The 25,634-nt window shown below is 43.0% G+C and overlaps 1 protein-coding gene across 1 annotated transcript in view; it reads right to left on the bottom strand.

Moving 5' to 3' along the window:
- Positions 1 to 16,900, bottom strand: part of LOC308325652 (microtubule-associated serine/threonine-protein kinase 3-like) — a 106,742-nt gene extending 89,842 nt beyond the window's left edge. Inside the window, 4 exon segments of the mRNA XM_080778212.1 lie at positions 2,213 to 2,285; positions 7,017 to 7,105; positions 14,350 to 14,381; positions 16,652 to 16,900. Of these exon segments, the coding sequence (XP_080634338.1) occupies positions 2,213 to 2,285; positions 7,017 to 7,105; positions 14,350 to 14,381; positions 16,652 to 16,690 (233 nt within the window). The 5' untranslated portion in view covers positions 16,691 to 16,900.
- Between the last annotated feature and the right edge of the window lie 8,734 nt (positions 16,901 to 25,634).

Genomic DNA, 25,634 nt, shown 5'->3' on the forward strand with positions numbered 1-25,634 from the left:
CCCATCTGAAAATATGTTGTTCCAGGGACCTACCAGAAGCAAAGATTTTAGTTAAAAAAAAACGCTCTGAAAGAATATATATCCAAAGCTTTGCACTACATTTTCAAGATTTTTCAAAAATAGCAGACCTATACAAGCTCATAGCGCGTACGAGCTTGTAGATCTGCTATTCAGATCAGCTAAAGTATAACATAATGCTGAAAACACCAAAAGGGGTTCCCGCCCCCAAAATGGGTGAAATGCATCGAGAAATGACAAGAAGAAGCACAAGTGGGGAATGTGGTATGACGCATGAATTGTTGTTCCGTAATCACAACATATCCTAGTAGTGTGTGTGTGTGTGTGTGTGTGTGTGTGTGTGTGTGTGTGTGTGTGTGTGTGTGTGTGTGTGTGTGTGTGTGTGTGTGTGTTTGAACTGACTTCCTGCTTTAATTGGCTTGACAAATGCCAAGTCCTGTGTCCTGTGAGTGGCCCTCGGGCCTTTTGGCTGCTTGACCCATTCTGACCTGAGATCAGATTCATACGAGGTTTCCACTGGACACACACTGGTCTGATTAAGCATGCCTCATATATTCTTGTTTCCACTATAGGTTGGAGAAAACACCAGCTAGGGGCCTTGATCATGCTCATTAACCCATGTAGACGATTCTACAAATGCCTTCTAAATCTTGAGAGTTTTCTGAAAAGCCCATGTTTCTTACAGTATGTCAGTCGTTCTCAAACATTTCCATGTCAAGAACCCCCAGAATTATCTGTATTTGGCCGCCGACCCCCATCTGAGAATATGTTGTTCAAAGGGACCCCCTAGAAGCGAAGATTTGAGTTAAAAACGTTCGCTCTGAAAGAATATATATTCAAAGATTGGCGCCACATTTTTACGATTCTTCAAAAAATAGCAGATCTACAAGCTCGTAGCGCGGCACTCGGTGCCACGCTTATGAGCTTGTAGATCTGCTATTTTTCAATAGCTAAATATAACATAATGCTTAAAACACCAAAAGGGGTTCCCAACCAAATAGCAGGGATATATTTTTTTCTATATTTTTGCAAAACATATTATTTATTAGTATTACCAATATAGGCCTGCAAATTTGGCCCCGCATTGAAAAGGTGATTAAAGGTATTAAAATAATAAAATACATAAATACTATAAAATATACTCTAATGCACTCGAGTGGGGCTATTACTTCCTTATGCGTTGAACACTGATTTTTGATTGAATACTTTTAGACAATTTAACATCTTTCCATTCTGATCCATTCTCAGTTGGACTTCATGTCGTGAGACACCAATACCCTTTTGTTTAACACAAAACCTAGCATGTATATGCAGTTTTGTATAGCCTACGGTCGCTAAAAATAGCCAATTTGACTTGTATGCCTTTCTGCATTTCTTTACTGGTGTGCCACGTTTTACATTTTGAATGTGGCAGAAAATGGGTGGAAGATACCTACAAACCAGGATATTATTCGATTAATCAAATTTATATTTCTTATTGACATAATGTTTGCTGAGATTCACATCACAGATCTAATATCAAAGTGATCTCAAAATTCCCAATGCTGTTTTTAATTTTGAAATACCCCCCCCCCCCCCCAGATCTAAATCTGTGTCTATGAGGTGACAGTACTTGACTTTATTAGTTTCTCCCTGGAGGCTGAACCCTTGACAGTCAATGAAATAAACAGTAATATAGTGACATCACACTATCAGCCCCTCCCCTAACCCCTCCCCCTTTATCATACAACTACAGCTGTGGGTGCGGCTTCAGTTCAGATGGATCACCACCCATCACCACCCACCAGGCATATGTAATGAACTGGTAGGCGTGTCCACATAAAAACAACATTTTAACAAATAATGTACAATTCTTTGAAGAAAATTATACCTACTCATAAAACAATAAGACCTGATGATCATGTTTTAGGGTGGGGGAAAAAATCATGGCACTTCATCTCCATATAACTTAATATAACCAATAAAGGCCTTCAACTACTGCAGAGTAAATCACAGGAATGAAATGCCTATTGTAACCTTTTACCACTAAATACAAAAGCCAGATGTGAGCGTATCTTTATTGGGAGTTTTGACCACTAGGAAAGGGCATAACTGTCATTGACAGAACAAACAGATAAAGCAAAACGGAGTTTGAGGGTTGGGAGAAAACAGCACAGGAGTTGAAACAAGAGAAAGCCGCCGACTTGGTTCTTACCTGCGGGCAAATTGGAAGTTGGCAGAGCTGCTGGCAGAGATATTTCTGGGGCTTTCCGAGGGACTACTGCCAGCTGAGGAGAAACACAATACATAAACCGTAAGAAATGGCCAAGATATGTTCCAAATGGTTTGACTTGTTGTTTGTCTACATGAGCTGCGGATTCCTGAATGTCCTTTAGAATCTGACCTGAGATCAGACACTAAAAATGTCTTCTACATCCTGACAGTTTTCTGAAAAAGCTATGTTTCTATGTCAGTCGTTGTTAGATTTTTCAAACATAGCAGACCTACAAGCTCGTAGCCATTTTCCCCCAAATGTAATTGTTCCCCCAATCAGTCCCCATCACTGGTGACCCCTACTATTGTTCTCAAGGATGGTGTGTGTAGACCAGGGGTTCTGTTCCCTGGTACTGGTACCACTGGTGGTACTTGAGCCCCTCCCTCTCGTGGTACAACAAGAGTTGCCAAAAAAAAAAGAGGAAAAAAAGGACAAAAGTGGAATGAAATATTTATATTACTACAGGTTCTTCTGACCAAGCGATTGGTTGAATTAGGCTATCCAGCCGTGCTGAAATGGGCATGACAGCACACCTAGCCGTTAACCCATTTTTGGGGGCGGGAACCCCTTTTGTGTGTTAGCATTATGTTATGCTTTAGCGTTTAGCTATTGAAAAATAGCAGATCTATAAGCTCATAGCGCGGCACCGAGTGGCGCGCTAAGAGCTTGTAGGTCTGCTATTTTTTGAAAAATCAAAGAACGAATGACATAGAAACATAGCTTTTTCAGAAAACCGTCAGGATTTAGAAGACATTTTTTAGAATCTGATCTAAATCTGGTCAAAATGGCTGTTAAATAGAACATTTGAGAACGGATTAAGAATCACGTTGGAAGTATCACCAGTTGTGCCGATGAGGTTTGTCAGAGCAGCAGCATTATTGGCTTAGGAACGGAACAAAAAGGGGAGGGTCTTTTCAGATCAGTTATTATGGTGGTACAGGTCAGGTGAGCCTTTCCACGGTGGTACTTCACAGTATAAAAAAAGGTTGGGGAATCTCTGGTGTAGAGACAACTATGGAGATGAATCTCTGGTGTAGAGATAGCCATGATTCATGACTCTCGTATTCATACGAGAGTCATGACATAACTGCACCCTGTTTTTTGCGATCTCTACATTTACACATATTTACAAATATAAAGTACTCACTTTTTATCCCACGGGTGTTAGTTAGTAGCAGCTCCAGCGATTAGAATTGCTGCATCCCGCGTTGTTTAATAAAAAGCATTTTTATCCGAGCTGTTATTTTGCCATTGGCTTTCAACTACGCGCCCCTATCGGTCGGGAGGAGGGTGGCACTCGGTGTGTTCGATATAGGTACGCTGACCGCCCTGCCAATACAGACTAATAGGCGAGTGCGCTCCCGGTGTGCAACTGTGGATTTCCCAAACGAACCCCGTTTGAAAAAAGTAGCCGGGGCGCTCGGACAAAAACGCTTTTTATTAAACAACGCGGGATGCAGCAATTCTAATCGCTAGAGCAGCAACTAACTAACACCCGTGGGATAAAAAGTGAGTACTTTATATTTGTAATCCGAATATTTATATATACGGATTTCGTGTAAATGTAGCGATCGCAAAAAACAGGGTGCAGTTGCGTCATGACTGTCATGATAATCATCATGGCAGTCATGTTTCAGGGCTAGTGTAGAGACAACTATGGAGATGCCAGCCAATTATTTTCTCCTGACAGTGAGGCGTTTCACCAGGAGGGTGTATTGTATCCTGCTATCACCCCGTTGTACCCGTTAAGAGCCCAAGCCACATGCATCATGAAGGACTCATGCATTATTGACCTATACAGCCAACATAGGCAACTGGCTGTCCTTTAGTTAATTGCCAGACAGGGCGGGGGGGGACAGCGCCGCATTAACTATAATTAATTAACGGCTGATTAACACACTCACAAAATTACTGTAGTGCCACCAAGGTTCGCTGGTTGAACAGACTCAGCACATGAGTGGCGTTAACAGATTGCACTTGACCTCCACCACGTTCCACAAAACACCTCAAAGTTAGGCAGGCAGTACCCACGTGACACCACTGTTGATTTGTTTTTATTAAGATCTTTAAAAAAGTGTGGTTTTCTATCATCAATTTTTATCAAATAGTCAGGCATTCCGTCTGGCATCCATTACATTGCAGTCTGGCATTTCATTACCTTCTATTTTTAATGATGTCAAAAGTAGAATGAATTGGACAGAGCACCGTGTCTTTCTCTGGTAGTTGAACAATAAAGAATGCTCTATTTACCACCCATTATAACCCAGCAAGGACCTGGGCGAATTGGTGACGTCTCGTTTGGGGCCAAATCAAGCCAAACCAAGACGAGTCAGATCTGTCCCAGAATATCAACCAACACAAATGTTGGCCCCCTGGATGAATCAGAGAGTCCAATCAAAGCCAGATCAACTTAAGTCACATCATTAACTAGTCGGATCGGGCCTCCCAATAAGCTATATTATTTCAACTGGTGAAGACGAAAATCATCCCCACATGGGCTGTGATCTGGCCTATAGTCCTGAACGTAAAGATCATCCCCATATGGGCTGTGATCTGGCCTATAGTCCTGAACGTAAAGATCATCCCCATATGGGCTGTGATCTGGCCTATAGACCTGAACGTAAAGATCATCCCCATATGGGCTGTGATCTGGCCTATAGTCCTGAACGTAAAGATCATCCCCATATGGGCTGTGATCTGGCCTATAGTCCTGAACGTAAAGATCATCCCCATATGGGCTGTGATCTGGCCTAGTCCTGAACGTAAAGATCATCCCCATATGGGCTGTGATCTGGCCTATAGTCCTGAACGTAAAGATCATCCCCATATGGGCTGTGATCTGGCCTATAGTCCTGAACGTAAAGATCATCCCCATATGGGCTGTGATCTGGCCTATAGTCCTGAACGTAAAGATCATCCCCATATGGGCTGTGATCTGGCCTATAGTCCTGAACGTAAAGATCATCCCCATATGGGCTGTGATCTGGCCTAGTCCTGAACGTAAAGATCATCCCCATATGGGCTGTGATCTGGCCTATAGTCCTGAACGTAAAGATCATCCCCAATACTAAATAAACTTTGATAACCACTGGTTTAGATATCAGTGCAGGGAAAGGAAAAACCCTGCAGGCCTGTAAATCCCCTACTAGAAATTAAACAAACTCTCCAGATTTTCCAAGGCATAAACCTATAAGAAACCATTTTGAGAAATGCATGCAAATACATTAGCAACAGAGTATCTCCCATCTCATTCAGTGATGTAAATAGGTTTTCAATGTCATGACTCCCGGGATGCAGGGAAGGTCTTTTAGACGAGTGCCAGGGACATTTTATGAGTCCCACTTCAACAACATTAGGAGTCATATTTTGCCTTTTTTTACAAATTGCTTCAAATCCTTCATTGTATATGGTTATAATGTGGTTATATTCATGTAGATAACAGGAGAAGAAATGATTATTATAACTAAAGCTATAGCAAAATAAACTAGAATAAAAAAACAGTACAGTAGTACAGTAGTGCATCCCGTGGATGCAGAGGTCGTTGTTTTATTGCGTCCCTTAACCCATTCTGACCGGGAACCCATTATGGTGTCAGCATCATGTTATGCTTTAGCTATTGAAAAATAGCAGATCTACAAGCTCGTAGCGCGCCACCGAGTGGCGCGCTACGAGCTTGTAGGTCTGCTATTTTTGAAAAATCAAAGAACGACTGACATTTTTAGAATCTGATCTCAGGTCAGAATGGGTTAATCAGACCAATGTGTGTCCAGTGGAAACCTCGTATGAATCTGATCTCAGGTCAGAATGGGTTAACTATATAAACTGCGTTTTGGGATGCAAAAAAATGCACCCTATTTTATAATCTCTGCTCATTATTTACAATCCATTGCAATGAAAACGACAGCAACACCACAGCAGACAATAAGGTGCATGCTTACATTGTACTTATCGTGACAATCCCCATTCAAAAGTGTGCAGCCACACCCAAGTCATACTGTATGTAGGACAGTATGAAAACAAACCATCAAGTCCAGTGACATGCCAGAGAATAGAAACAACAACTGCTTGTCTTGACATGTTCCCTGTTTTATAGTTCTCTGCATGCGTAAATAAAATAGCAGAGATTAAAATAGGCTGCATTTTGCATCCCAAAACACAGTTTACAGTTAACGCCGGACGCAATAAAACAACGACCTCTGCATCCACGGGACGCACGCACTACTGTACAGTAAAAATAATACACGTAAAAAGATTAAAAAAAAAAAATCTTCTGTTTTCTACATGAATATTACCACATTATAACCATATAAAATGAAATGGGAGTTAACCCACTTTGGGTGCGGAAACCCTTTTGGTGTTTTAAACATTATGTTATAATTTAGCTATTGAAAAATACCAGATCTACAAGCTCATAGCTACGAGCTTGTAGGTCTGCTATTTTTATTTATTTTTAATCGTGAAAATATTTATTTCACGATAGGATTTAGAAGAATCTTTTAAAATGTCGAGGTCAGGCCTAAATGGGTCAAATGCTGCAATTTGTAAAAGAAAATATGACAAAATATGACTCCTAAAGTTGCTGAAGTGGGACTCATCAAAATGTCCCCGCATGGGACTCATTTCTAAAAGACCACCCCTGCATCCCCGGGAGTCTGGGACTCATTACATTGAAAACCTACTGAAACATCACTGAAATAGCATGCAGTGTGCAGTGCAGAGCAGCAGACAAACACTCCATCTTTACCTGTAGCAAGTGGGAGAGGCGACAGAGGTCTTGAGAGCGTGGGCGACGGGGTTCCAACTGCCAGACTCCTCCTTTTATTATTACGGGCGCTATGTGAGGGAGGGGGGGAGAGAGAGAGAGAGAGAGAGAGAGAGAGAGAGAGAGAGAGAGAGAGAGAGAAAAGCAATTACTTTAAACAATGTTATTAGACTGTGTGACATGAAAGCCCAGAGCAAGTCTAGATGCCTGGCAATATAGTTTTGTTTTCTTTAACAAATTGCGATAAAATAAATTCTAAAGATAAAGTTGCCACTCTTCTCGGTAGATTTCAGCAAATGTCTGTGGCGTTTTCTTGAAAAGGGCCAATTTGTCTTCCAGATTGAGGAGCACTGTCGATTGCGGCGCACACGATACAATCTGAAAAACGATAAATAGAGTTGTAAAATAAACAAAAGGGGTGGGGCTGGGGGAAGCTGGTTTGTCAAGGACTGTGACATGAACCGAGTGTTGGCTCTATAACAAAATGTCTATATTAGAAAGTGCAATTACATAATCATAATAAGTGGACGACTATATTCAACCCCAATTGAGTCAGTGCAGTGTATTTATGACAGTAGTCAGTGTGGTTGGAGTAGGGGCCACTGGCCCCCCCTCCCTGCTAATTGACCTTATTCACATGATAGGGTGGGGCGATGGAAGAGAAACATAGCTTCCATATGAATTCTGGTCTATAGGGGGAGCAGAATTCGTGGATTATTTTCCACCGTTTTTAAGTGGTGCAACCAGTAGCTTTGTGTGTGTGTGTGTGTGTGTGTGTGTGTGTGTGTGTGTGTGTGTGTGTGCCTGGCTGGCTGCGGCTAACAGTGTCTGAGCACGAAAATAGCATTTGGTTGGATTTCAAAACCAAGTGTCCACTGTTGTGTTGTGCAGCCTAACACACACATACATCAACTGAATATAGGATGATTTCACAGCAATTTCAGGTGTATCAGTACAGTACAGTACAGTACAGTAGAGGGACCCCCTGGGGACCCCCACATGGTAACTCTGTCATTTCTCAACAGTTTCGGACGCGGGACGGCTCGCCGGAACCGGCCCGGCCCCCTGGGTGTGTTCCTGGGGGTCTCTGGAAGTTCCGGGGACCCCCACACGGAGTTGCACCACTTATACTTAACACAGGTGTGATTTGTCAAGTGCCTCCTGGGCCCTGGCAGGTGAGCTCCCTAGTGTCTCTCACTCTCTCTCTCTCTCTCTCTCTCCCAACCTGTTATTAAGAGGCTGTCGTCATGGGCTCTGAGCCGCTCATCATGTTCTTCTTCCCCAGAATTATATATTAATGCTGCCTTCTTTCTGCATGGCAGTGACCTAAAAAAGAAATGATTGAGGAGCTCGAGGAGACAACAACCAGGCCTGACATTTCTGTGCTGTGCTCTGGGGGCTTTTAGTCAGTCATAACACAGCGTCTATACGCCTCGCCCGAATCAAAGTCATGCAAACTGGCACACAGGCTGCACGGAAAAACAGAAAGGCACGGAGAGGCAGCCAATTAAGCGTTTTGGCTAAAGACTGTCTCCTCTAGACAATGCTGCACTGCAGACATGAACTTTAACCATTCCGTCTTATCCTTATCAGGAAATGGATAACTTGTTGTCATTGGTAGATTATGGAGGCTTTGGCAATGTGTCATCAAAACATCAAACCTGCATGCACCACGTGTGAGTTTGCTTATCGACACGTTTGCAGCGATAAGGCTATTCTTGTGGAAGAACAAACAAGAGGGTTTGGATTTGGAAGGACTTGACAGATGACTACGTACTTTAGCTATGAAGCATGTGAGCCAGCCAGTGACACAGCAGGCCTGTACAGTGTACAGTCGTGCCTATGTTGCTCCAGTCTGTTAGTCAAACATCTCTATTTATTCACTTGGTTGTTCCATTCAAAGTCATCATGCGTTGAGTCAGTGCCTAACATCGGCAGAGTATAATAGCATGATTCTAAAAGCATAGAGATATTACCCCCAATGAATCCCAATACAAAGGTGGGTAATGGGTTTAGTGGCCTACAGTGGTTTAGGGGAATTATAATCTAAATTACCTATATAAAAAGGCATACATTGGAATTAACAGAAGATATTCTCAACTGTATGTACAGTATACCACACAAATGCATGCATAATATACAGTCCAGTCCATCCGAATCGGGACATTCTGTCCCCTGTAAGCGACAGCTTGTTAACTCTGCAAGACAATGCATTGCATATAGGAGCAGGCTGCTCCCACAACAATAAGCGCACGCGCACGCACGCACACACACACACACACACACACACACACACACACACACACACACACACACACGTACACATACACATACACACACACACACACACACACACACACACTCTCTACAATGGCCACGTTTCTATGTCGGAAACAAAAAAAATATAGGGCGGATGTAATGTAAACCAACACACAGGCTATCATATGACCCCAGACGGAGACATAACAACACTTCTATAAACACAGATTACTATTAGCTATAACGTCAACGCCACGGCATCGCCCTGGACAGACGTAAACGTTCAACAAATTGCTATGTGTTGGTTCAACGGCGTTACTATTAAAGGAGGGATCCCAGCCCTTAACCAACGCCGCAAACAGCACAGCGGGGAGTCCAATGACAACTCCAGAGGTGACTGACAACTGATTGAACTGGGAGACAATAAAACACTTTCCCTTTTGTGTCCATCTGATCTGAAATGTCTCCGAGAATAAAGTGACCCCCCCCCAAAAAAAACGATAGTTACCCTTTTGTTCTTTTCATCATAGCCCCAGTCACAAAACTAGTTTTATAGCTGGGCAAGACGGTCCAGTAGTAATTCTGGTCCGACATGATGATGATGAAGATCGAGTGGCGATCGAGTTAAAACGATTCGATCCAAAAAAGATTCCAGACACGTAAAACGGGATCTTTATACTGTTGTTGTCAGGATGGCTGTAACAATCATCCCTTTATAGAATGATACCAGGGCAGCTGTTGGGTTGGTTGTATAGGCTAAAGGGCTAGCCTAGTACGCCGTGTCCGAAAGCAGATCAACTCCATTCAGGGTTGTTGTTGGCACAGACTGGCCCCATGATAGCCGGGATAAGAAGAAGTAACCCAGCGAAGGTTGCCATCATCGTCTCCGTCCGCCTCTGTCTCTCCTCTTTTTCTCCCCCACTACAAGGAACACAATTTTCGGTACAGTCCTCCGTCGTCTTCCGCGGGGAGGCACGACGCCGCCATCATCATCATCATCATCATCATCATCGACTGATCTAGTATTCGCCGACACATAAAAAACAGTGATAAAAAACTTTCCAGCAAATAGAACGCCGCGCAATCGTGTGTCAGTCAGTCAGGCAGCAGAAACGCATCGAGAGAGGAGGGACTAATGTAGTCTGTGCAGGGCCGGGGAGAGAGAGAGAGAGAGAGAGAGAGAGAGAGAGGGGAGAGAGAGAGATAGAGAGAGAGAGAGAGAGAGAGAGAGAGAGAGAGAGAGAGAGAGAGAGAGAGAGAGGAAGTTGTCATTCATTACTATGTTGTTCTCTGTCTGTATACCTTTATGATAAATTCCTGTTCTTTTTATTTTATTTTTGCTATATAGAAGTGTCTATTTGTACGTCTCTAAATGCTTTGATGGTGGACCCTCTTGTATAAGTAATGTACTGTAATTATGCAAACTGTTAATAAATATTTCAATCAATCAATCAAGCATGGGTTTAGCCCAGTTGTTCCCAAACCTTTTCATGTCAAGGACCCCCCAAATTGACACTAATTAGCCCACGGACCCCCATTTGAAGAGATAACGCCAGGGGACCCCCCATAAGAGAAGATCTTTACGGAGTCTAGCAGTGATTCTCAACCCATTTAATTTCAAGGACCCCCAGTTTGACATGCATATTATATCTATAGACCTCCACTTAATGGCATTTCTATCTCTGGGACCCCCATTTATATTGTAAAAGCAATGTTATTTTAACTCTGAGAGTGTACACATTTTGGTTCCATTTGTACACTCTCAGAGTTACAGACCCATAAGGGTCCATTTGGTTCCACTTGTACACTCTCAGAGTTACAGACCCATAAGGGTCCATTTGGTTCCACTTGTACACTCTCAGAGTTACAGACCCATAAGGGTCCATTTGGTTCCACTTGTACACTCTCAGAGTTACAGACCCATAAGGGTCCATTTGGTTCCAAACTATCATTTAGCTGAGGACCCCCTGGAACACTCTCTCTCAAGGACCCCTGGGGGTCCCCGGACCCCACTTTGGGGAAACACTGGTTTAGCCTATATATTGATGTCTCTCTTCTAGGCAGTATATAGGTTCATGTGAGCTGCCTGCAACTGTTACATAATATTAGTCTAGTTGAATGTTTATAGCCTCAACTAATCAATTAAAACGGGCAATGTATAGGCCTACACTACAGGCTCATTTCATTTCACACAGGCCTGACCGTGATGGTATACGACGTATGCTATATTTTACTACACATTTTTCTGAATTATTGCCCTTTACACAATCATATTAAGGGATTGTATAATTACTAATTAGTAGGCTAACGCATTACCAGGTAGCCTAATGTGATTATAACTTGTTGCAGCTGGTAAAGGTGGGGCTGGTTTTAATTAGCCTATACGACCCCTACGTACGTATCTGCTGATAGGTGGCTTAAACTATAATAACATATTTTAACTAGAAAAGCTAAATTTGGAAACATTGTGGTTGCCGCAGTCACTTACATAACACTTGAATAGTTTGGTCTTCTGCCCGTGCAAGGGAATGTCTATATAAACGATTGTAAAACATAGATTGGTTGTAAACCAACAACAGCCAATTAGCTACTATACAAACGTTATGCAATGCTCGGCCAATCACAGCGGAAGTTAGGTAGGTTATACTCCGGTAAAATAATTATAATAAAGTGTGACAATAACAATAGTCTGTTCAGACGAATGAATGTATGTTTAATCAAAACAAAATTTGTTAAATAATTGTAGTGGATTCAAAAGTACAATATTAGATTTTTCCTCTGAGATGTAGTGGAGGAGAAAACAGTCTAAAGTTAAAAAGAAAAGGAAATAAATACTTAAAGCAAACCATTTTTTGGGCTGTTTATATTTTCAATAACATAAAATTGTAAAATGAAGGACAGAGAGAGAGAGAGAGAGAGAGAGAGAGAGATTAGTGACCTTATAATGTCTGACGCTTATGGTCCACAATTACACCACATTCACAACACGGCTAAAATTACATGTCCGTAATGTCTGAAGCATGTTTACTGACTTGGGAGAACAATTATAGCCGTGGCAGTCAGCATAGTAAATTCCCTCTATCTCAGTCTGTACGATACTGAATCGGATACCAGTAAGTCTACACCACCACCAGTCACTGCATATGACCTGAACTTACTACCCCCTTTTTCCTGTTGATTTCCTCTTACTCAGCCAGCCTCAGTGAAAACAACATACTCCCATGGACCAAGTGTGGCTCTCAGTCTGACTCATCCAGCCAGCCTTGCCCTTAAATGAGCACAGACCCATATTACACCATGTGTATATTGTGCCTTAGTATATTACACACTACGGACCCACAAATCCGGCGACCTCGGAACATTGCGACCCACATGGGGCCCACATTTGACTATTCGGGAGGGTAACAAGACAACTCACCCGTTTTGCACCTCCGAGTGAGTTGTCCGGACATCTCACCCCCAAAGTCCGGACAACTCACAAGACATCTCACCCCGGTGAGATGTCTTCACTTTCGGGGGTGAGCTGTCTTCACTTTCGGGGGTGAGTTGTCTTCACTTGCGGGGTGAGTTGTCTGACTGAATATGTACTGTTTACCCTTTACTGAATATTTCCCCCGCCCAACTCGCCCAACTTGCCCCAGCGGGAAGTACAGACAACTCCCCCCGCCTTGTCAGAAAGTGAAGACAACTCACCGGGGTGAGTTGTCCAGTATTCCACGGGAGCTCCAAGACTATAGGGGGGGCGATGATATAATTATGATTCTGTGCCTATACCAGGACGTAACCCTGACAGTGCTGAGTCGGCTGAAGCGGACATCGCGACGACTCGCTCGCCTATGAGCTTGCACAGCGGTGCCTCTTCGTGCTTCAAGTCCAAGTTCTAGTTCTCACCAAGCGGGCCGAGTGCTCCGCCTCGCTGCATCGGTCGGGCCGGACGTTCCGTGGAGAAAAAAAGGGTCTCACGACTAGGTCGCGTTATTATACCGTGCGTTCCAGGAAACCCTTTACAGCAGTATCAGTATCAGTTTACTCACAAGGTCAAAGCTGTGTCTCTTTTAATTACTGTTACACCACTACTTTTTGGTCATAAAAAGTACATTTAGGCAACGTTTGCCTATTTTCGTCCAAATGTTCCCCTATTATATAAACATGCCCAGAATGGGGGTGCTATAGGGTGGTCCTGCGTGCACAAGATCATGATTATGCATTAGGCCTTATATACTTCCACAGGAGAACGTATACAAGGCCACCGACTCACTCCACAAAGGCCCATGTTGGGGGTTTCCCCCTGTCGTTCTTCAGAGCCTATATGTCCAAATTACTTCCTTCGTTGTTATTATCAGAGTATAATTATTGCAACCTACGTATATGTCACAGAACATCTCCTGTTTGTGTGGTGAGGCGGCTTCTGACTTCTCAGGTACACACACACTCTGATGCAGCACATGGCATGTTTAAGTGTAATGTCTAAACTCTGTGACGGATTACAAACAACACCTGGATGCTCTCAAAGTGGGCTCCGGGGACCCCCAGGGTCTTTGAAGGGATTCCATTATGTTATACTTTAGCTATTGAAAAATAGCAGATCTACAAGCTCGTAGCGAGCTTGTACTGTAGGTCTGCTTTATTTTTTTATCACGAAAATGTGGTGCAAATCTTTGAATGTATATTCTTTCAGAGCCAAAGTTTTTTACTAAAATCTTTGCTTCTGGGGGGGGATTCCTGGTCCTGGAACAACATATTTTCAGATATGGGTCGGCTGCAAACTACATATAATCTTGGGGGTCCTTGACATGAAAATGTTGGAGAACGACCGACATAGAAACATTATATAGGGTTTTTCAGAAAACAACATTTGTAGAATCGTTTCCAGGACAAAATGGGCTAAGGGGGTCCCTGGCACAACGTCTTTTCAAATGGTTGTCCACGGCCTAATACATGTGAATTTGGGGGGGGGGGGGGTCCTTGACGTAAAAATGCTGTGTATACCACTGTGGTGCTACTCTACTGTACATGTGCACTAGTGAGGGAGGAAGGGAGGGCGATATATACTTACACATTTCCCCTGCGCGGAAGACTCAGCTCTTTCTGGAAAAAGGAACAATGAAGATGAAAAGCACGATTAAACAGAATAATAACCACACCGCTGCGAGCTATAGCCACAGTATTGCTTTGATATGGAGATGTCAGCCCTTTGTTATTGTGGCAGCGGCATATGATGCGTTTGACGCCGCATGGCAGAAGGGTTAATTTCCCACATCAGTGTCAGGGGGGGGGGGGGGGCATGCAAGGAAAAAAACATTTTCCCTTACAAGGGAAAGATTATGCTCGGACTGATGCTCCTCGTTTTGTGTCATGCTGTAGGCTCCTCTCACTATACGAATGCCCAAGTATGGCTGGTGGTCGCCTAGCTCCTCGTCCAAGCCATTCAAATCTGAAGGTTAATATTTAAACTCACGTTTTCTTTTGTGACACGAGCATATACTCACGTGTAAACAAATAGGCCTATACTGTACTGTCGTATATAGCCAGCGCTGTACATCAAATGGTTGAAAATATATAAATGTAACGTCATTTTGCAGCTGCTGCAAAAACCTCATCTTCCAGCGATATAATCCATATCTCTCCATATCCCTGCAGCATAAAGATCATTAACGGTATAGTGTGGCCTAGTTTCTTCTTCTTCTCCTCATCATCACAGGCATGTGTTGCTGAAGGCTGCATGTGTACCAAAGCAAGCCAGAACCTCACTCCTTCTTGACTATATAGGATAAACTTGTGACAAAACTGGGCCGTGGCTCAGCGGTCCATGAGGCACCTTGGCTGGTAATCCAGTCTGGCAGTGTGCCGCGGGTTCGATTCCCTCCCCCGACGGCCTTCACTGCATGTCACTCCCCCGGGTCCCCCCCCATCTCTCTCCCCATTTCCTGTCAGCCTACTGTCTATCCCTCCATAAAAAATATATAAAATAAAGGCGAAAGCCAAAAAGAAATAAAAAAATAAAAAAACTATATATAGGATAAGAAGGTGGGTCATCATTTTACTGATGGTGGTGATCATGATAGACACATAACTATGTCCATGTGTTCGTCCTTAAAACATATTCTATTAAGGTTACGGCCCCTGATGGATGACAATGTCCATTTGGGCTTCATTAAGCTGAAACAATAAAGGAGCGTGAGAGTTGTTTTCAAAAACCTGAATGATATCACTGCAGCTATAACCCTAACCTTCACATTCATCATAAACATAACGTATATAGGCTACTGCATGTTGTTATCATGGATCTCAAACATCTTGCATGTTCATTGATATACATATTATGGGGGCTATGCAGTTGGAAAGTGACCAACCCCAAAACATTTGTGTTCAAATGAGAAGCAATCAAGCTTCCTCCATTTTAATCTATCTGGGATTAAAATGAATGATTACACAAGACGGGAAAGAATTAAAGACAGGTCTCTCAAGCGCTTCCTTGGGTTTAAGAAGCTCGTATCACCAAGGAAAGCTTTAAATAAAATGTAATTATTATTATTTTTTTAAACAGAGAGACTATAACACACTGACAGCTAGAAAAATCAATGTATCCATTAGATCAATTTGGCTATCCCATAATCCCATATAGCCCACTTCAAGTAACCTATATGGGATAATATATCTCCGTAGCAGCGTAGAGGTCCAATTCATACAGAGCTATAATGGGATAATAGCACTGCATGTTGTTGTCCATTGTGATCTGGGTTATCTAAGAATTAGGTTACCCATACAACCAAAACATAAAAAGACCCATTCACAATGTAGGCTATGCGTATTATCCATCCACTAATATGATCCACGATATTATCATCTCGATCTATTATAGTAAATAAGAGTGGCATTATCAAGTGTCTGTTCTGTGGTTGTGTGCAGGTTGGTTTCCAGGGTTCTGTCGCTGCCTCGATCCGCCTACTCAAATGTTGGACACTTAATTCCATTCATGGTGAAAACGGATCGATATATTATTCAAAACAATGTCACATAATCGCCGGGATCATCAAAGTCTCGGTCACTATCGGTGCCGGTAGGAATAAATTAATTGCCATTATAGCCTATTTGGTTACAACAAGTGTGAATGGAAAATGTGAGGAGCTCCCCCCCTGTAGGCACCCCTGCTGCGCTCAGGCAAAAACCCAGAGAAAATGAATGTTTAATGCTGGTGCCATTTCCAAATGCATTGGAGTCTTGGACACTGGCTAATCGAACTGGCATGGCATTTTTTTTATGGAATCAGTTAATCACTGTTTCTGTTTGACTCTCAAGTCTTTCCAACCACAAAGCGGCAGCTATCCAAAGCGTGCGTTATGGAAGAACGTATTTACCTGCAGCCCACGACGTCTCAGAATATTCGGCTCGTCCATCGCATCGCTGAAGTCAAGACGATATAAAAGCGTTCCCCTTTCAACCGCTTTTGGATTCAGCCCATTCTTGGCATCACAAGCAACCGCTGCAAAGAAAGAGTCCTCGGGCTCTCACTCACTCATCGCCACCACAGCGGTTCTCCCATGGGGTTCTCCTCTCCGGTGGATTTGGATTTTTACACCACACTTCCCGTGATATTATCTCCCCCGAATCGGTGCGGTGGCCACTTGGTTCGACTGCCAGCCGTGTTGATCACCTGATGGAATGAGAAGAATATTGGAAAGGAACCACAGGGAGGAGCTTCACACCACAACATCCCCTGCTGCCTGCTGGCATTCAATAGGCAGCCATGAGGGAATCGGTCTAATAGTAGAATACCGGTAGATAGCGTGCGTATTGAACTTTGTGCATGGGGGAATCGTCCCATACTGACACCCACTGCGACTGTGTACAATTTGCTGCTGATGCTTATTGCTGTGCTCTATCTGTCATAGCGTGCATCAATTTCATCAAGGAAATGGGCTACCTGTTTAACAGGTATTTCCTTGGAAGGGGATTCCAACAAAAGCTATAAAATTAATAATGACAGTGTGGCCCCAATGATGCCACAGGTTCATATTGGGTGTTTGGGTGCATTGCCAACCCATAACTTGAACAGAATCTCCCTGTTCTATGGTAAATGTGGTGCTTTAGTTTCGATAATAGACAGCATCTGTTAAACAACAAGATACAAAACATGCCCTTATTGCACTCTGCCCTCCGCGCTCTTGACTTGTCTCTACCATGTTGTGGTGTGGTCTGTTGTTTAATGCGATACTGTTGATCTACTATGCTCCAAATCATGTGAAATAATGTGGCATTTGTACTGTAGGATACACATCCAAAGAGAGGGCGAAGAATAATGGAGCCTGGTCATCTCCAAAAGGGCATGCAGCAGTGTGATTTATTTATGATTGTCACTCAATGGTACCATCGTGTTTTTCCATACAATGGTCGGTGTCTTGTTGTGTGGAGTCACATGTCCACTGATGTGAGGGCCGGCATGAATACACCCTTGTTCTCTGTTTTAAGCACATTTTAGGGATCTGACTGAGAAGCCTTTAGCAGTTTAGCTTGTCTTCCATGCACCGATTGGGCTATAAAACTGTCTGGCCTGGGAACTAAAAAACAAAGCAAATTGGAGCCCTGGGTCGCGCGGTCAGGAGATTTGTGCACATCATTTATCTGCACTTGCTCATTTTCAACATTTTCCATCCATCTTCAACCGCTTATCCGTGGTCGGGTCGCGGGGGCAACGCCTCCACCAGAAAGCTCCAGACTTCCCTGTGCAGAGCAACAATAGTAACTTCATTCTGGGGGATCCCAATGCGTTCCTGGACCATTTTGGATTCCTCCATCTGGGATGAAGACCTCCCTATAGGGAGACGCTTGAGAGGCGTCCTTACAAGATGCCCGAACCACTTAAGCTGGGCTCCTTTTTTCAACATTTTGATTTAGTTAACCACTATTATTATTCACCAATATTAATATTCCCCGCCCCCCCCACAAAGAAATGCTGCATTATTTGCACTGCTTCATTAGCTTGAAGATGTGACATGCTGACATGCTTTTTTAAACAAAAAGAAAAGTAACAAAAGAAAAACACACACACACACACACACACACACACACACACACACACACACACACACACGCAGTACACACACACACACAAATTCCAGTACAATCAATATACAAATCAGCTCATCATGGTTACAAACATCATCCAGGCAAGACAGGCAGGCTAGTCAGGTTCCACCGGGGGTGTAAGAGCCATGAATTGGAAATGATGTGCGATGAGTTCAATGAGTGGGCTGTCACGGGTGATTAATGTGGTTGATTGACAGGCAGAGGGGCGGACCTGTTTCGTTGAATACTTCACCCATAGTTCACCTGTTTCACACAGTGAGAGAGAGGGGGTGCGTGGGAAGCCGCACTTTTGTTGACCGCTTTATTTACTTTATTTATTTACTTTATCTAAGTTGGATCGCTGTGACTTCTTTTCTTTATGTTTAAGCACCGTTTCAGTTATGTACCTACTTTCAATAAAACACATTTAACGCATTATTTTGGACCCAGCGAGATCCCTTTGTTTGGAGCGCGTCTGACAACCCGGCCCATCCCATCGCCTCTCAGCGACTTATTTATACATCTATATCTCTCATAGTCGCTCAACATTGTCAACAAAAACGGTATTGTCAACGGCGGCATTACACAGCAGAAGATCTAGGATCAAGTGGACAAGAAGGAAAGACGGTCGGAGTCGAGACAAGGACGGAGGATCCGGCTGACACAAACATTCCGAGTCACGTTCAAAGTCAACCACTAAAGTCAGGTATGAGTGTAAACTGCATAATGGAAGGAACGCGACGAGTGATCAGCCTACCTGTCCTAATCCTGGTTTGAGTTGACGCTCAGAATAAAGTTCATATATAAGGATCCTCCCGTAGCATGTCAATAAAGGAATCCGTTGTCCGCTTGTCATGTTTAAACTGCTGCTCTGCATATGAAAAGTACTGAATACTAAATGGATGATGATGTCTGAATAGCCTACGTTTCCTTTCAATGGGTGGATTGTGGATGTGTTGATGGCACAAATAATTTGAATGGAAAAGTAAGAGGAAAAATGAGTTTAATAAATGCGGGGGAGGTCACCAGTTCTGAGTCTGAAATGGAGCGTGGAAAGCGAGAAATTGTGCTCACTGCTAAAGCTGCGCTTAATAAAATTGACAAGCATGAACGGGAGCGCCGCCTTCATGTGAATAAAATGAAATCCATTATACCACAAATGAAATCATTGATGAAAAAAAAGGGAAATGTTTTGACAGTGGAGTCTTTGTTGGTTACATTGAATGAACATCATGCACATGCCACAATGTCTCACGACACATTGTTGCCTTTACTGCCTGACGATGGGGAAAGGCAAAGACAAAACGAATGGTTTGGCAGCATTGCAAAATACAGTAATACATTTAAAGGTGACGTGGAAAATTGGCTGAATGAGCCAGAGGAAATGGTGGAACATGTTGAGATTGGTGATCAAACTGAATTTGACGTGGACGCTCCTCCCACAGTGTACAAATCTCCCTCAGTGACGCAAGCGGCATCAATAAGTATGTCCATAACACATGACGTTCAAGATGAGGTGCAACCAAGTGACAGTGTGTCAAACGTGGGAAGAAAATCTGGAACACAAAACTCCATCACTTCTAGGGTTTCCTCTGCATGTTTGAAGGCTCAAATTGACTTAGCAGCCATGCAAGTCAAACAGAAACACTTAAAGGACAAACATGAACTTGAAGCTCAGGAGGAAGTGTTGCGCAAGAGAAAGGAGCAATGGAAATTAGATGAGGACATTGCCGCACAAATAGCAAAATTAAATGTATTAAAATCTCAAAGTGTCGTAAGTGGAAGATCCTCAAAACCAAAGACTGTGGATGGTATGAATTCTTATGTGGAAAAGGCACAAAGAAAACTACCAACTCTCAATGTTGATGCCAATCCATTCATACACACAATACAAAATCAGGGGGATACAGGAACAAGGCCTAAAGACAAAAACCACACTCAATTCATTCATTTACAATCCCAGCCTCTGTCCGTTATTCACCAGGAATCTATTCAACCAACGCAATATGTTTTCAATGGTTCAAATGCAACTAATCATGACAATACAAGGGCTCATTCTCAAAATCCAACTGCTCATTCTCAAAATGCAAATGCTCATTTTGAAAATGTTAACTGTGGAAATACAAACGCAAATGACTGTCAAAGGGAGATGCTTGGCATCATGAGAAAGCAAAATGAAATTACCACACTGTTGATCCAGCAACATTGCCTCTCCTCTCTGCCAAAAAGAGAGGTGCCAATCTTTAATGGAGATCCACTCAAATACCATTCTTTCGTGAAGGCTTTTGAAAATGGAGTAGAAAGTAATACTCAAAAGGACAGTGATCGTCTGTATTACCTGGAGCAGCATACAACGGGTCTTCCCAGGGAACTGGTCAGGAGCTGCCAGCACTTAGACCCAGTGAGGGGGTATGCTAAAGCCAAGGCTCTATTAAAAGAGGAGTTTGGAAACGAGCAGAAAATAGCATCCGCCTACATGGACAAGGCTCTTTCATGGCCGCTCATTAAAATCGAAGATGTCAAATCGCTTCAAGAGTACAGTCTTTTCCTCAAAGGCTGCTGTAACGCCATGGAGGAAGTCCAATATTTACATGAGCTAGACATGCCCACAAATATGATGATCATCATACGAAAGTTGCCATACAAGTTCAGAGACACGTGGAGAAATGTAGCCTGTGAACTACAGGAAAAGTTCAAACGTAGAGCTACATTTACAGACATTACCGCTTTTATTGGGAAACAGGTGCGAATTTTAACTGACCCAATATTTGGAAACATACAGGATGCCCCGCCACCAACTACACCTAAAGGCGTGAGCAAATACCCATACCCATCTGGACAGAGAGGAACTAGCTATGCCACCACTGTGACCCCCGTGGAAACCATGACCCAGGTTGGACTTGAAGAGGAACATGTTCAAGAAGCAATTAAAACATGTCTGTGCTGTGGAGAAGAACACCCATTGGATATGTGTCCCCAGTTGGAGAAAAGACCCCATGAAGAGAAGATATGCTTCTTGAGAGAGAATGGAGTCTGTTTCGGATGCCTGAGTGTTGGACATATCAACAAATTCTGTGGGAAAAAGATTACCTGTCAAATTTGTGGTCGGAAACATCCAACCGTACTCCATAACACTCAGAGAGAATGGAACAACGGGTCTGACCTATCGGATCGGAAGTCAAGGATATCTGTGGAGGGCACAGTGGTATCGAGTGGCCTTACTGGGGCTGGTGACGAATGTAAACTCCCTATCGTCCCAGTACAGGTTAAGTCCAAGAAGGGGAGCAAGATTATTACCACCTACGCTTTCTTGGACCCGGGAAGCTTTGCCGTGTTCTGCACGGAAGCCCTGATGCACAAACTGGACCTCACAGGGAGGAAGACAAACATTATGTTAAGGACGATGGGCCAAGAGAAAGCTGTTTCTGGCTACAGTGTGTCCGGACTGGAAGTGGCTGGTTTGAATGAGGAGTACTTCTGTAACCTTCCCAATGCGTACACACAGAAGTGCATGCCTGTCCGCAAGCAGAATATTCCAAAACAAAAGGATCTCTTGAGATGGCCTCATTTAAGACATGTTCAACTGCCTGAGATCGATGGTGACATTGAGCTATTGATAGGGACTAATGTTCCTGAGGCATTAGAACCATTGCAGGTCATTCGCAGTGTAAATAATGGTCCCTATGCCATCAGGACGATGCTTGGCTGGACTGTGAACGGACCGCTTAAAGGGGAGAGCAACGATGCAATGGATTGTCGGCAGCCAAAGTTGTTGGTGAACAGGGTGTCTGTCGTGAACTTAGATGAACAGAGGCAGAAACAGCCGTTGAACAGAAGACCGGTCGTTCGGACGACCAAGGAAGCAGTGACAGACTCTAGCAAAGACCCAGAAAGAGACTTCTTTGACATTTGGGGCGGAGAGTTTAAAGAGACGGAGGACAAAGGGGACCAATGGTACCTTCAGCGAACTGGCAAGAAACGTGTCAAGCGTCCAGAGAAGATGAATGCGGAGCCCTCTGGTCTCCCCGCAGTAGAAGTGATCACTCCTGAAGGTTCTTACAACCCAGACTTCTTCGACAATCAGGCCCTGCTAAAGGAGGCTCATGAAGTCGAGGTGAAAAGGGAAAAGGTGGCGACAAGACTAAAACAGTTGGCTGTGGACAGGGACAGCAAAGCCACAGAGGAGTCCAGGCTTCAGGAGCAGGTGGAAGGACGGGTAGAGGACGAGGAAGAGGAGGCAAAGGATGAAGAGTCGTCTTCTAGGCAGAGAAAAGGACTGAGAAACAGGAAAAAAAGGAGAAGGCACTGAAGTTCAATGCACAGCGGCGGAGAATGGCCCAGCAGGTGTCGGGACGACGGCAGCAGCTGTTCCCGCTGGAAACAGGATTACAATGACTTTTCCTTGGATTACAATGACTTTTCCTTGGATTACAAATACAGTCACTTGAGTGTTTTTTTTCATCTCTACTGTTTTTTGGCTTTGGATATTGACTTAACGAGCGTGTTACCCGGAAAATGACTTTGCGCAGAAACAATTACTCGTGCTTTGCGTTCGGTTGAAGAAAGACTTTCATACAATGCATGAAGAAAAGTTTGGGAATTTGAGTACTGTTATTTCATGCCTCCTATTACGTTGATTTAATTATTATGTGATAACCTAATAATTGGGGGCTGGCGTGTAAGAGCCATGAATTGGAAATGATGTGCGATGAGTTCAATGAGTGGGCTGTCACGGGTGATTAATGTGGTTGATTGACAGGCAGAGGGGCGGACCTGTTTCGTTGAATACTTCACCCATAGTTCACCTGTTTCACACAGTGAGAGAGAGGGGGTGCGTGGGAAGCCGCACTTTTGTTGACCGCTTTATTTACTTTATTTATTTACTTTATCTAAGTTGGATCGCTGTGACTTCTTTTCTTTATGTTTAAGCACCGTTTCAGTTATGTACCTACTTTCAATAAAACACATTTAACGCATTATTTTGGACCCAGCGAGATCCCTTTGTTTGGAGCGCGTCTGACAACCCGGCCCATCCCATCGCCTCTCAGCGACTTATTTATACATCTATATCTCTCATAGTCGCTCAACAGGGGGTACTAAGTGTACTAAGGCGTGTACTAAGTGTGTACTAAGTGTACTAAGGCGGCCAACATAAAAGGCTGCCACACTTAAGAATCATTGAAATTGAGCATTCTATATGCTGTGTAGAAGAAGACAACAGTGTGACAAAGTGGATTGAAGGTATGCTGTCAGTCTTGTTAGGCATGCGTGTCGTCCCTAATTTTGACATGACAGATAAATAAAGGCCTTTCTATATCTTCGCCATGAAACTTCCTTCAATGTCATTTCCAGGCATCTTCACCAAACAAGATTAGATCAATGACCGAAAGCCAGAATTAAGCAGCTTCCTTGTGGGGTTCCCAGCAAGGAAACATCAACCCAAGGTGACAAAGTTAAAAATGTTTAGGTAATGTATGTGTTCACGAAACTTCACATGTATTTTCCAGGTGCTTGAAAAACACGTGGACTACATTTCATAGGCGCCGGAGCTAGTAATTTGGGTCTGAATGTCCCCGCACTGTATTGGGGGAATGACTGGTCTATTTATTAATGTACTTATGTTTTTTTTTTCTTTTTCATTCAGTGTCTCCCTCCATTTTATTCATCTGCAATGCTTGGTCATGGAAGTAGGCCTATGTGAGCTTTTTATGTCCTGCATCAGGATTCAATGTCATATTCTGTGTATAAATGATAGGCAACACAATACAAACTATATCTAGGATAAATTCACCACACTTTGACCCCTGGCTCAGATAAAAGGGGGTGTAAGTGATATTATTTGTTAAAAGCTTCCTATAATTATACTAATCGTTGGTCTTTGCTATAGCCTATAGTGTTTATTCCCTGACTCTCCAGCTTTCTAGTAAACAGAAAATCAGTTCAGGATACCAATTTCGTCCAATCAGGAGTGAGAACTCAACAAAGATCAGTATGAACTATGAACTTACATGTCTTTAGTGTTCCATATTTCGTCTGCATTTCTTTTGGTTTGTAATCAGTTCCAAAATCACTTGTTACTGTAATCCTGTATTCGGTTGAGTTCTCCTGGTTGGTTTCCACCCTGAAAATGTATTTTCTGTTTACTAAAGAGCAGAGCTGGAGAGACCACTGTTACTGTACAAACTATACTCTATAGATCTTGATCTGCTATTTTTTCTTTATTTTTATTTTTTAATGTATGTCTGTGCCCAAAATAGGTTAACACTAAACATATGTTTTTGTTACACCATCACTAAACACAGGTATATTTTACCCAATATAAAATATTCCATAAAAACATTTTTTTTTAAAGTAGGCCTACAGCAATACATGGCAACTTGACCTACTCTTATTTAATATTCCATCGTGACTTTTCACAAAAAAACAAATAAAATTGATTTCATGGGGGGTCAAAATCGGTGAAAAACTTGCATATTATGTTTAAATATTGCTATAAAAAAAGAGAGAGAGGGAGAGAGAGAGATGTCACTGAGCATCATGAAGGTACTGAAAGACCCACCCACCTCAGACATTCATCACACTATGAAAATTGCAAAAATATAATCGTCTGGATGAAAATCACCCATGTTTAGTGTCAAGCCAATACCACAGGGTGCGTGACATCTTCATTATCACTAGAGGGCCTCCTGGAGCTGTGTTGACTAGGCCTATATTTCAATATTTGTCTTGTCGAAGTCTTGGCCCATGTTTGAAGGTGGGTAAACAAATGAGAAGCACACAAATGGGGTGCCAGTTCCGAACTTCCGATCTGGTTGAGAAGCACTGGTCTGGTAATTGGTAATAACTCACTCACAGTTACTGGTGTGACTGAGTGCAGAGCATCATTCCTACAGCACTTGCCTCAACCTTTTTCATTCCAAATCCAAGTTTGATACTTTTCCTCACCTAGGCCTACAGAGTTGCAGACACGTAGGCCTATTAAAGGCTCCATTTTGGTGACGATCAGTCATTGCACCGGGGACTGGTGACCCCATTAATACCCCAAGGACTCTCAAGGAAGTAGGCCTATATATAATTTTGAAATTTCTCTTTTGGATCAGCTAAACCTTTTGGGAACGTCTGGGCTGGCGAACGTACAGTACAGTACCCAATGATGGGACAGCAAAAAGGATTGTACATACCTGAATGTATTTGTGCAAGGAAACAGAAACATACGTAGTACATAGGCCTACATAACCTACATACATGTTCAAGATATCGCCGATGTGATTCCAC

Source organism: Protomyctophum bolini (assembly GCF_963924005.1).
Source record: "Protomyctophum bolini genome assembly, chromosome: 12".
NCBI lineage: Eukaryota > Metazoa > Chordata > Actinopteri > Myctophiformes > Myctophidae > Protomyctophum > Protomyctophum bolini.